General features: G+C 55.5%; 5 protein-coding genes across 5 annotated transcripts; 3 read left to right on the forward strand and 2 right to left on the reverse strand.

The window, feature by feature from the left end:
• Nucleotides 1-449: 449 nt before the first annotated feature.
• CLUP02_00459 (3-demethylubiquinone-9 3-O-methyltransferase) lies at nucleotides 450-1400 on the forward strand (the record flags this gene model as incomplete). The annotated part of the gene is made up of 1 exon (XM_049279507.1): nucleotides 450-1400. One exon carries the CDS (start codon nucleotides 450-452, stop codon nucleotides 1398-1400), a length of 951 nt encoding a protein of 316 aa, XP_049135464.1.
• A 1551-nt stretch (nucleotides 1401-2951) lies between these two features.
• On the forward strand, nucleotides 2952-6486 carry CLUP02_00460 (nitrite reductase; the record flags this gene model as incomplete). The annotated part of the gene is made up of 4 exons (XM_049279508.1): nucleotides 2952-3010; nucleotides 3063-3213; nucleotides 3269-5277; nucleotides 5328-6486. 4 exons carry the CDS (start codon nucleotides 2952-2954, stop codon nucleotides 6484-6486), a joined length of 3378 nt encoding a protein of 1125 aa, XP_049135465.1.
• Nucleotides 6487-6840: 354 nt separating this feature from the next.
• Nucleotides 6841-7652, reverse strand: CLUP02_00461 (uncharacterized protein; the record flags this gene model as incomplete). The annotated part of the gene is made up of 3 exons (XM_049279509.1): nucleotides 6841-6928; nucleotides 7070-7386; nucleotides 7449-7652. 3 exons carry the CDS (start codon nucleotides 7650-7652, stop codon nucleotides 6841-6843), a joined length of 609 nt encoding a protein of 202 aa, XP_049135466.1.
• A 694-nt stretch (nucleotides 7653-8346) lies between these two features.
• On the forward strand, nucleotides 8347-10045 carry CLUP02_00462 (fungal Zn binuclear cluster domain-containing protein; the record flags this gene model as incomplete). Its single annotated transcript, XM_049279510.1, has 4 exons — nucleotides 8347-8424; nucleotides 8554-8806; nucleotides 8892-9097; nucleotides 9230-10045. The coding sequence occupies 4 exons, from the start codon at nucleotides 8347-8349 to the stop codon at nucleotides 10043-10045; spliced, it is 1353 nt and encodes a 450-aa protein (XP_049135467.1).
• A 307-nt stretch (nucleotides 10046-10352) lies between these two features.
• On the reverse strand, nucleotides 10353-12310 carry CLUP02_00463 (cytochrome P450; the record flags this gene model as incomplete). Its single annotated transcript, XM_049279511.1, has 6 exons — nucleotides 10353-10397; nucleotides 10498-10895; nucleotides 10991-11665; nucleotides 11738-11822; nucleotides 11881-11972; nucleotides 12040-12310. The coding sequence occupies 6 exons, from the start codon at nucleotides 12308-12310 to the stop codon at nucleotides 10353-10355; spliced, it is 1566 nt and encodes a 521-aa protein (XP_049135468.1).
• Between the last annotated feature and the right edge of the window lie 459 nt (nucleotides 12311-12769).

Raw genomic sequence — 12769 nt, forward strand, 5'->3', positions numbered from 1 at the left:
GCACCCGCGCGCGGCCCTGTTCTAGCCAAGGCCCAAATGGTACGGTTTCCACGGTGCGGGTTCAGCCAATTTCTGGGTGGTTAAGGTATTCCAAAGTTGTGGGATTGAGCACATTTGATTCTTTGAGTGCTGTATTTGCTACAAATTCTGGTCGGTGTTTCTGCTATGCTCTAATGCACGCGAATGTCACCTGTAATGGAATGCCGCATTTGCAGATGAAGATGGGTGCAGATCAACCAGCAGGGGAAGCTGCCGATTCAAGTGCACTCTGATTCGGTGACAGCGCCGAGGTCGCGGATAGATTCTCCAATTTCTCCAACCACCCTAGCACGTCACAGCGATCTGCTTTGTCGTCAATTTTTCTCTCCAAGCTCTGGATTTCCCATCAAATCCTCACCAGCACATTCAATCCCCACACCTACGATCCGTACCCACGACCACAAATCGCCATGACATCTTCTCGCCCGGCCACAGCCGCCTTATTGCGCGCGCTGCGGCGGACAAGCACGGCACCCCGACAATCCTCCCGCGCGGCTGCAACGTCACTCCCCCTCCGAACGGGTCCCGGGCCTGCAGCCACCACCACCACCACCACCACCGCCGCCGCCGCCGCCGCGCCGCTCCAGTTCCGCCGGCCAAGCTCAACCTCGAGCTCGACTTACTCGTCCGTCTCCCCCGAAGAAGTCGAGCACTTCAACATCCTCGCCGCCGACTGGTGGGACCCCCACGGCTCCTCGCGCCTCCTGCACCTAATGAACCCCCTCCGCCACAACTTCATCCGCGACTGCCTCGCCAGCCAACCCGACCCGTCGCCCACGCCCACGCGCTTCCTCGACGTCGGCTGCGGCGGCGGCATCTTCGCCGAGAGCGCGGCCCGGCTGCCCGACACTACCAAAGTCACGGCCGTCGATCCTACGCCCGGCGTGCTCGCCATCGCAAAGGGCCACGCCCGGCGTGATCCGGCACTGCGGGGCAAGCTGGAATACAAGGCCGCCACGATCGAGACGCTTCCCGTTCCGACCGAGGTTGAGGAGTGTTTTGATGTGGTGTCGGTGTTCGAGGTCGTCGAGCACGTGTCGTCGCCGGCCGAGTTCCTTGACCGGTGCGCGCCGTTTGTGAGGCCTGGCGGGTGGCTTATCGGGAGTACGATTGCGAGGACGTGGACGAGCTGGTTCACGACGAATTTGATTGCCGAGGATATCTTGGGGATTGTGCCCAAGGGCACGCACGATTGGCGCAAGTACATCAACGACGACGAGCTCAAGGGCATGTTTATGGGGAAGGGGTGGGAGATGCCGAGGGTCGTGGGGGTTGTGTATGTGCCTGGTCTCGGGTGGAGGGAGGTCAAGGGCAGCGAGAAGGTTGGAAACTACTTTTTCGGCGTGAGGCGGGCGGCGTGAGATTTGTCTACACGCGTGTATGAAGAAGTCGGGTGTGTAAAAGTAACTGTATAATAATGGGCACTGGTGATACCCCCTTTACCTAGAGTCGGCTGTTGTGGGGCGAGTTGACCATTTCGAAAGACCGCTCCCATTGGGCAGCATGATCCAAGCACGTCACTTGTTCGAACCATAAGAGTTGTGGCTGACGAGGAATCACTCAGGCTATAGGTGAGTGATGGCTGGTTGGCATAAGGCGGGCTATCGTGATCTGTTTTGTTGATTTGACAAGTTTGAGTTTCGATTGCTAACGCATTCGTATTTTTGAGGTGGAAGTTCGAGAACGTTAGGGAGTCTGCGGTGCATCACGAACGGCATCATTATGTTCGCTCCAATAAGGCTCGTCCACATATCACACTACTCTAACCTGTTCCTACTACAGCCGATGTCATACGGAAGGAGTCAGACGGTACAGTTCCAATTGCAATCTAGGAGATCTGGGTCTTATAGTTGCGACTGTAACCCAGAGGAGCTATGTTTTACAGTTGAGACTCTGACCTAGGGGGGCTGGATATCACCAATGCAACTGTGGTCTTGCTTGGAGGAGCTGGATCTTACAGTCGCGACTCTAAACTGCCTGAGGAGCTGGAACTTATACTTGCGACTCTAACCAGGAGGAGTCGGGCCTTACAGTCGCGACTGTAGTCTACCTAGGAGGAGGATGTGAGAAGCTGGACCTTAAGCACCTTCCTTACCTTACCTACCTTACAATGACAACTATAAGGTGCCCGGTCTCGGTACCTCAGCTTAAGTGGGTCTTGTAATCGCCGGGAGCAAGTGCAGCATCTCCGTCTTTTGATAGGCATTGTATGTGTGTTGTCTCAGTAGGGTTGTCCAATCAGGCCTGGCTCAAATCAAATGAGACTGAGCTTATCTGCCGCACACAAACGACAGCGGAACCTCGTTTCTCTTTCTCCTAGGAGACTCAGAACAAGTCTCCCCACGCGGTTTGTGGTTTCGGGAGACTATTAACGCATAGCAGGTGGGAAGGTGGTGTCTCTTTCTCCGCGGCGCAACGAGAGCCGCCCGTTGTGGGTCCAGTCAACAGACCTGTGATTGGCCTGTTTCACTCTTATCATCCGATGGTCTCCCACCCCGTTATCATGTCACTCGACTTCAAGAGCGTACAATTGCTCAATGGTAATACCTATCCGTGCCACCACAAAGTACCTTGACCCCAAACTCTCTTCTATGCAAACCGTGGAGATGCTCAATCAGATGTCATCGTCTCAGCCCTGCGGCCAATCAGCGCTCGTCGCTCTTGGGCACCTCTGGCTGGTCATCCGTCTCGCCGGAGATGCTGATCCCAGCGGATCAAGCTTGCACTGACTTCATTGTGCGCCGAGGGAGAACGCTGCGTCTTTTATCATGGCCTAATGAACCCGAAGACCTCCGATATTAGATCTTGTAGGAAGTCCTATTGTTTTCTCGTTTTCTCTTTTTGATTCCCCTTCGCTCTCTGAGTGTACTCTTGCTGCTTATCGCATCTCGTTGGTGATTTGCGTTTTCAACATGGCGGAACGAAAGAGACTCGTTGTTGTCGGCCTGGGAATGGTCGGCATCGCCTTCATGTGAGTCCTGCGATAATCAAATGGTGTGATCCGACTGACTAACTGTTCCAAGTGAGAAGATGCTAAAGTTGGACGCCCGCGCAAACGAGTACAGCATCACGGTGCTTGGGGAGGAACCTCACCTTGCATACAACCGCGTTGGCCTAACAAGCTTCTTTGACCACCGAAAAGTCGAGAATCTCTACCTCAACCCAGAAGAATGGGTATGTGCACGCACCCATTCGTCGACTCGCTACTCTTTGCTGATTCCTTGACCAGTACCACAGCACGCCTCAGGGCTCTTTCGGGTATCACGTCAACACCAAAGTCACTGAGATTGACTCCCAAGCCAAACGGGTGGCCTGTTCGAATGGAGAGATCGTACCGTACGACATTCTCGTCATTGCCACCGGCTCAGATGCCGTTCTTCCCAAGCACACACCCGGGCACGACGCAACAGGCGTATTCGTTTACCGGACGATTGACGACCTCATCAACCTCATCGCCTTCGCCGCCCAAAGGAAAGGAACCGTGGGAGCGGTTGTCGGTGGTGGTCTCCTCGGTTTGGAGGCGGCCAAGGCGATGATGGACTTGGACTGCTTCGACAAGGTGAAACTGATTGAGAGGAATCGGTGGGTGCTGAGCCGGCAACTAGACAATGACGCGGGGTCCATGGTCGTGGACCAGGTCAGGGACCTCGGCCTCGACGTGCTCCTCAGCAAGCGCGTGGGCAAGATTGAGGTGACGAGCGACAACCACGTCCAGGGCGTAGTCTTCGAAGACGGCGAGCGTATGGACTGCTCCACGATATGTTTCGCCATTGGTGTCCGGCCACGAGACGACCTAGCGCGGAGAGCAGGCATCAAATGCGCTGACCGTGGTGGCGGCATCGTTGTTGGAGACGACTTGAGCACCAGCGCACCAGATATCTACGCTATTGGGGAGTGTGCAAGCTGGCAAAGTCAGACCTTCGGTCTCATCGCTCCCGGAGTCGAAATGGCAGACGTCCTTTCGTTCAATCTCACACAAGCCAAGCTGCACCAGCCCCGGTTATTCAAGAGACCCGACCTCAGCACAAAATTGAAGCTCTTGGGTGTTGATGTTGCTAGCTTTGGCGACTTCTTCGCCGACCGAGATGGCCCGCAATATTTGCCTCCAAAGGTGGCAAGGAAGGCGAAAAAGGAAGACGAGCAAAGCACTATCAAGACCTTGACAAACGGCCTACCACCGGCCCCTGTCAAGGCACTCACATATCGCGATCCGTTCCAGAATGTGTACAAAAAGTACATCTTCACTGAGGACGGCAAGTACCTTCTGGGTGGCATGATGATCGGCGATACAAAAGACTACATCAAGTTAGTACCCATGGTCAAGAACATGAAGGAGTTGGACGTGGCGCCCAGTCAGCTCATCCTTGGTGCCAAAAAGGAGGGCGAAGACGACGGCGACGACTTGACGGACGACACTCAGATCTGCTCATGTCATAATGTGACCAAAGGCGATGTGGTCAATAACGTCAAGGATGGTACCTGCAAGACGCTCGGCGAAGTCAAGGCATGCACCAAAGCCGGCACCGGCTGCGGTGGCTGCATGCCCCTCGTGACGACAATCTTTAACAAGACCATGTTGTCCATGGGTAACGAGGTCAAGAACTACCTGTGCGCCCACTTCAACTACTCCCGCGCCGACCTGTACAACATCATCCTCGTCAAGAAGCTGCAGACTTTTGAGGACGTCATGCGCGAGGCTGGTAACGACCGGACCTCACTCGGCTGCGAGGCCTGCAAACCTACCATGGGCAGCATCTTTGCCTCATTATGGAACCGTCACGTCATGGACAAGCCCATGCACGGTCTCCAGGAGACAAACGACCGCTTCCTCGGCAACATCCAGCGCAACGGCACGTACAGCGTGGTCCCGCGCGTGTCGGCGGGCGAGATTACGCCCGACAAGCTCATCGCCATCGGGAACGTGGCATCCAAGTACAAGCTGTACACGAAAATCACTGGCGGACAGCGCATCGACATGTTTGGTGCCAAGAAGCAGGACCTCTTAGATATATGGCGGATGCTGGTCGAGGCCGGTATGGAGTCTGGGCATGCGTACGCAAAGTCACTGCGGACGGTTAAGAGCTGCGTGGGCACGACGTGGTGCCGATACGGCGTCGGCGACAGCGTGGGAATGGCGGTGCGGTTGGAGGAGCGGTATAAGAGCATCCGCGCGCCGCACAAGATTAAGGGCGGCGTCAGCGGGTGCGTCCGCGAGTGTGCCGAAGCGCAAAACAAAGAGTATGTTGACACTTCCCCCGGAAAACCCGAAATCACTAACTCTCCCCCAGCTTCGGCCTCATCGCCACAGACAAAGGCTTCAACATCTTTGTGGCCGGCAACGGCGGCGCCAAGCCGAAGCACTCTGAGCTGCTGGCCAAGGACGTCCCGCCCACCGAGGTCATCCCCATCATCGACCGGTACCTCATGTTCTACATCCGCACCGCCGACAGACTCCAGCGCACGGCGCGCTGGCTCGAGAACCTCCCCGGCGGCATCAAGTACCTCCAGCAAGTCGTCTTGGAGGACAAGCTCGGTATTTGCGCCTCGCTCGAGGCCCAGATGCAGGAGCTCGTCGACAGCTTCTTTGATGAGTGGGCCGAGGCCATCAAGAACCCGGCCATCGCCGCGAAATTCAAGCAGTTCGACAACACGGAGGAGACGGTCGAGAACATGGAGGTCGAGCTCGACCGCGACCAGCCAAGGCCGGTGTACTGGGCGCCCGAGTCCGCAAAGGAGGACTTCAAGGGGTTGAAGGAGAGGTGGAGCAGTACGACTTGGCAGCCCATGTTGCCGGCGAGTCACTTTTTCGGCGCGGACGAGACGCCGAATGGTATCTCGGCGACGGTGAAGCGCGGGGATACGCAGCTCGCCGTGTGGCGGGTTCGGGGCCGGTATTATGCTACGCAGCAGATGTGTCCTCACAAGAGGCAGTTTGTGCTGTCGGACGGGCTCATCGGCGAGGAGCCCGGCGCCGGCGCCGACGGAGACAAGTGCGAGGATGCGAAGAAGCCTGATTCTGGGTGTAACGGCGGTCACAATACCAATACCAATGGTAGCGGTAACGGCAACGAGACGAAGCGGCCGGCGCCGTGGGTCTCTTGCCCGTACCACAAGCGCAACTTTGACCTCGCGGACGGGAGCTGCAAGAACGACGACGAGGTGAGCATCGCGACGTTCGCGGTGGAGGAGCGTGCTGGCGACGGGATGGTGTACATCAAACTGCCGCCTGTCGAGGAGCTCGACGCGGCGCTGGGCACGAAGAAGTGGATGGTGAAGAAGGGGGAGGCCGGGGCGGCGCCGTTTGAGGCGCTGGATAAGAAGATCCGGTTCAAGGGACACCGGGCCAAGAGGCCTGGTGTCAAGCCGATGGGGGCTTTGGGGATGGAGAAGGCGAGGGCGATGGTTGTTGGTGGTGGTGGGGGGTGTGGGAGTGCGCCGGATTGGTGATGGAGTGTTTGGATAGAAGGATGGGAGTTGATGTATTGGTTGATCAAGGTATACAGGTTAGCAAATATGAGCGATGCTGGTTTTGAAGACATACAGTGCTGTTGTAGTTACTGCCCTATGGGTTGTATAGTACTACCTTAATCATACTTTAACTAAGCAGGATACCGTAAATCGATTTGAATCTCTTGATTAAAAACTTTACTGATTCATATGAACATTAGGTGCCACTTTCAAAATCACTGCATCTCATAGTCAAGACCGAGCGACCTGGTGATAGGGGCTATATAAGGAAGATCCCAGGGAGTGTAGAGTCTTTCGAATCAACCGCATGCCTCCTCAACTGCGGACTGCGGCTTAGGCAGCAGCGGTGTGGGACGTGGAAATACATGAGAATCGCGCTGCTACAGGCTCGGTTGGCTGACTGCGGTATATGAGTCTCTTGCTAAACACCATTCACCCGTGAAAGCACAAGTCCTGAACGGCCGTCCTGTAGTCCCCAGCCTACCTAGTGACCAACGTATTCGCTCACGGATACGTAATGCAAGCACGTGCTGGTACAGAGAGTCTAGTGTCAAGGGATCACATTTGAAGGGGAAAGAAAGAGAAAGATGCAGATTGCTCAGTGATCAGAGAGAAGATATAGGGCTCGCTCAGAGACTCCAACTCAACCATCTCTTTGTACTTCAGGACACAAAGATAGCCCTCGTGAGCGATTGATGCGCTGCAGATAATCGTCTTGTAGGTACTCACTATCGCAGAGGTATCAGGATGAGCACTATCGGCGTCACATTCACCTAAACTGTGAGACTTCAGCATAACATTCCCTGTCGAGGCGTGGAATTGTCCAGATGTGCAGTGAGAAAGAACCGATGAATTGTTGGGAAGGGGCCATACAGTCAACTGCCCCGTACAGTCACCGGCTGGGTATGTTATATAGGGTGGCTAATTGCTTCATCTGTCACCATCGGATGAGGAGATGCCTTGGCGCAATAGTTGGGACTGCCCACTCCCGACCTCAACGCTAGGTAATTGACCCCGGTGCTTTTGTTTTTGAAGGTCTCGAGTTCGAATCCCCCTAGTAGAAGGGTTTGTTCGGGCTGTGTGCAGTGCGCATGGTGTTGAACGTGGTTTGCGAACGTCGTGGAGATAAGGTACGCGGCTTTCATATAGCTGCAAAACAGAGTTTTGGAGTGATTCAGGCCGAGTTACATTCAGGTTATTGGAGGAGTCAGAAAATGCCCGGAGCTATCAGCCTTATAGCGAAATATGTAGATTGCGTTCGAGTCTTTGAGTGTATTAAACCTCCGCGGCAGTACGGCAGTGCGGCACTCGTCGAGGAAGCCTCGGATTCCTCGGATTCGCATTAGTGAGACCGCATTCGTATCTCCCGCTGCTTCAGCGGCCCCACCCGCGGTTCCCCCACAGTCTTAGCGTGACGACTAGCGGTTTGATCTGCAAGAGATTCCCCAGCAGCAGCAGCAGCCCGGCAGTGCTTGGTCAGGTTCCTCGTTTACCTCAACGGGGGCCCTCGTAATTGACTTACGAACCCCCCCCGTATTCGGCATGTACCGGCCCTTATTGGATAACAAACTTCGTAGCCAGTGCACTTTGGTGCGTTCGCATTCTCTTTTTCTTTTCATTGTCCTCCCTCATTTCTCTCCCGAGTCCTAACCCTTTTCCAACATTTCACCTGTCCCCCGCCCCTTCTTCCGAATCCGAACCCGCTTCAACACTGGACTTCCACTCCCACGGAATCCACGGTGTCTCTCTCACTCCACCACGAGAATCCAACCAACGGTGAACCTGAACATACCCCTTGTCCACCCTTGGCCCGTGCCGGCATCATCGCGCGCGCCGGCCATGGAGAAGCGTACAAGACGCCTAGGACACAAGAAATCGAGGAACGGATGCCAGCGCTGTAAAGCACGTCGTGTCAAGGTACGATAAGGTCCCTCTGGTGTGTGTGTGTGTGTGTGTGTGTGTGTGTGTGTGTTCAACACAACTCTGTTATCGCTCTATGTATTAGCCAAAAAACTCATGTCTTATTTGTGTGTGTGTCTCGTGTAGTGTGACGAGGAACGGCCGTGTCAGAAGTGTGTTGCCCATGGGGCACACTGCAGTCTCCTCGATCGTCCCGCATCGGTGACGGCCCCTCTCACGCCACCCGCCGCAGCCAAGCTTGCCCAGCATGAACAGCGATACGCGCCTATTCAGCAGGCCGCGCCGGCGGTGACGGCCTCGTCAACCTCGTCCTCGAAGCAGTCAAGTCATGGCATGCAAGAAGCGGCGAGTGAAGCAGGTCTCACCCCCAACACTGCAGGTATGATATGATCAAAACCCAATCTCACATCACAGATCCTTGGCATCAACCTCTTCGGACTTAACAATTAACCTCGTCTCCTCAGTGAGCAGCACTTCTCCCTATCCCGGGGGTGAAGCGGCGCCAGACCCTCGCAACCCCGCCACGGATCCCTGGGATCTCTCGGAGGATTGGCTACAGAGTTTACGCCTGATGCACCACTACAGCACCAGTACCCGGCACGTCCTGCCAAAGGATGCCTGTACCGAAGAGCTCTGGAAGACGGCTATACCCGAGACGGCCTGCTCTCACGTATGTCAGAACCTTAGCCCGACAGGCCAACTATGCTTCCATTCCACACACCCCTTCTACTATCATGAAGACATAATGGGCGGGATGGAAAGAGGAGAGATTTGCGAACTAGTTCGTCTAACACGACCATAGAAATTCTTAATGCACGGCCTGTTGGCCTTGTCCGCCCTCCACTACGCCCATGTCCACCCGCAACAGCGGAAAAAGTACGACATCATCTCGGTGAACCACCAGAATGAAGCCCTGCGCTTCTTCGCCCTCCGTTTAAACGACATCAACAAGGACAACTGCGAGGCCTACTTCTTCCTCGCGACGCTCATCTTCATCGTCAGCATCTGCTCCGTCGCACATAGCGAGAGCTTCGGTAGGTCCATCGCCCTCAGCGACGTCTCGCAATCCTTCTCTCTCCTCCACGGCGTAAAGGGCATCCTCGACTTCCAGCCCATAGAAGCCTGGAGGCAGCGCGGGGGTCCCCTCGATGGCCTGCTGCGCCCACCCGTACTAACGCAGGGCGGTTGGGTGTCGACGTCGGTGTTCCAGAAGCGCCTCGATGCCATCACCTCGCTGCCGAGAGAGGTGCCCGCGTCCTTCACCGACGTCATCAATCCGCAGTCCGTATGCGTGCTGGCGCTGGAGGGCTTGCGGAGGGCGCACCAGATGAGCAGGGGCGAGGGGGAAAAGCCCGGCGGGGTGTGGGGGTGGTCGGCTACCCTGCCCGCCATGTTTATCGACATGGTGGCCAGCGGGCACCCTACGGCGCTCGTCATCCTGGCGCACTATGCCGCTTTGGCAAAGCCGTGTGAGAAGGCCGACTGGCTTTGCGACGGGTGGAGTGGCGCGGTGATGCGCTTGATTGAGAGGACGTTGGAGGATGAGTGGAAGCCGTGGATCGAGTGGCCGAAGCGCAGCGTCTTTGAGAGGATTGATGTTGATGATATGGAAGTTTGAATTGATACCCCCATCGCTACTATCTCGTCTATAAAAGATCCTAAGAAAATAAACATCAAAAAGTGGCCGATTCCAGAAGCAGCATAAAGATCATCGGCACTATGTACATTGGATGCTGCCAAATACAAGATGACTTTTCTTTCAAGGAGTCCCGAGGACGCGGGCAGGGTGGTCCATGGCCTCAAAAGTAAATCGCTCGTTACTCCGCACTCTTCTCGGGTGGAAGCAACGTTTTGTTGCAAAAACTTCATTCCCCTCAAATCTCGTATCCGTATCCGTATCACAACTTCCGCTTCCATGATGCCATTTACAGCTTTCTGATCATGATTGTCTTTTTGGGATCCGGAACAGTCTAGCAGTCTACGTCAGCATCGCTCATCCCATTTGGCAGGGCATTCATATCCCCCAGATCGAGGCTCAGAAAAGGGGGGAAGAGAAAAAAAAAAACTCACAGAAGCGCCAAAAGCCAAATTCTCATATCTCTCCGTCACCCCCTCAGGCAACTTGATCTCGTAATTGCAAATGATATTCGCCATAATCATCTTGATCTCGTTCACCGCGAAGAACCGTCCGGGGCACGCGTGTTTGCCGTAGCCGAACGTCAGGTGCGTGGTGCCGACGCTGACGAACTGGGCCTGCATGACGACCTCTGCCGCCTTGGTGCCCGAGGTGGCTAGCTCTTTTGCCTCGCGGAGCTTGTAGAAGCGTAGGGGGTCGAACACCTCCGGGTCCGGGAAGATTTCGGGATCGTTGTTCATGCCGCCTGCGGGAACCTCGATGAACATTCCTTCGGGGATGGTTTGGCCGTTTGGGAGGGTTACGTTTTTGAGGACTTTGCGGGTGAAGGATGCTAATGGTGGAAAAAGGGGAACGTGTTAGTTTTGGGAAACCGGACGGAGAAAGCCAGGTGTATGGTTTCCCAAGGTGTGATACGTCGAAACATACCTGCTGAAATCGGGTTGACGCGCATCACCTCCTTCAGGAAACTATCCAGCTTCTTCATATTCTGCAGGGCGCTGCTAGAGAAGTTCCCACCAGACTCAGCAAGAGCCGCCTGAACATCGTCCCGGAGCAAGGAATTGATCTCAGGCTTCGCCGCGAGCCAGTAAATCGCATTCAGCGTCGTCATGGACGTCGTGTGAATCGCAGCAAAGCTGACCCCCAGCTGCGCCATCGCCATCTCGCGATCGCTCAGCTCGCCAAACTTGGGCTGCGCGTTGAGGAGCCACTGCAGCATGTCGTCCGGCTCGCGGTAATCGTCCCTCCTCGCCGCTTCCTTACGGGCCGTCACGATGGGGCGGAAGACGGCGTCGGCGTCGGCGATGCGCTTGTAGAGCTTCTTGGTGGTGGGCAGCCAGGAGGCGACAAAGGGGCGGAGGAAGGAGGGGACGAAGGCGATGACGTGGACTGCGGTCATGAGGTCTACGGTGTAGGAGATTGAGGCGTCGAGGTAGCGTTCGTCGCGGCAGAGCTCGGAGCCGATGAAGACGCGGCCCGAGACCATTGCGATGATGCGGAGGAGTTTGGCGTTGATGTTGATTTCGGTCCAGGCGGGGGATTGGGGGAGTTCGAGGCGCATTGAGTCGATGACTTCGTCTGAGATGCCTTCGTTGAGGCGGGCTGTTTTTGAGGGGGGATGTTAGCTGAGGGGAGAAGGTCCTTGATATTGGGTGGATTAGGGGGTTTACGAACGTAGAGCTGGGGTTAACGAGGCTCTGACGGCGTGGATGATGATGGGCATGTCGTTTGAGATTTGGGTGTATTTGACTTGCATGGACTTTGGGCAAGTCAGCTTTCTGGAGTATTGTAAGATCTAGGGGTGGGCTCTTCGGTACCTCGTCAATGGCCTTGGTGAAGCTGATGACATCGTCGGGGACCTTCTTCAACTCGGGGAGGTACTTGGGAGGCACGCAAATGGTATCCTTCTCTAAGGCGTGTAAGTCAACGTGAGTCCGTCGTTAACAATAATCTTGACCTATTTCTGCAATACTCACTCTTGGACGTTGTGATGCGGAAGATGCTGTCCTTGAACTGCTTATACCCGTCCGCGTACATCTGCGGTCCTTTGCCTGCCAGAAACGCTTTCCTACGTGCCCATTTTCCACCCTTTCCCACAACGGGAACGTGAGCCACGGGGTCAACCTTGAACCAGCTCTGCGCGAGGAGGGCGAAGACGATGAAGACGAGGCCGGCTGTCGCTGCTGGCCAGTGTTGAGGGTCGAACGTAGTGCCTGCAGCGGCGACAGGGTCGGTTGCGTTTGCCATGTTTTGTGTGGCGAGGGTGGGCCTTTCGAGTTACGAGTAGGTAGGTAGTGGGAGGGAGACTAGTTGTGAGGGCCTGAGAGTACGGACGAACTTGGATGTTGATGAAGGGTGTCTAGTCTTTATGTAGTCGTCTCATCGTCGACCACACACCTATGCACCTCCACACACGACGGTGCAACGGTGCGTATGGGTTCGCATAGGAAACCGGTAAGTAGGCCATGTTGTTGCTTGTCCATCGCTAGCCTAACCCCTGGCTCGGGGTCCAGCGCGACTATGACGCTTAGGGAGGGAGATGAGTTGTATGCTAAAATCACCTCCCACATAAGCGTAATTCTTGCTTCTCTGATTAGAGACTACGGTGCCAGGGCTCCACACTGATGGAGCTTGGTAGACGGTAACACTCGCGTAGGATATGCCTAGCTGCCGCGATGTCTGGCAATGCAGATCGATGGTGGTTTT

Source organism: Colletotrichum lupini, chromosome 1 (assembly GCF_023278565.1).
Source record: "Colletotrichum lupini chromosome 1, complete sequence".
NCBI lineage: Eukaryota > Fungi > Ascomycota > Sordariomycetes > Glomerellales > Glomerellaceae > Colletotrichum > Colletotrichum lupini.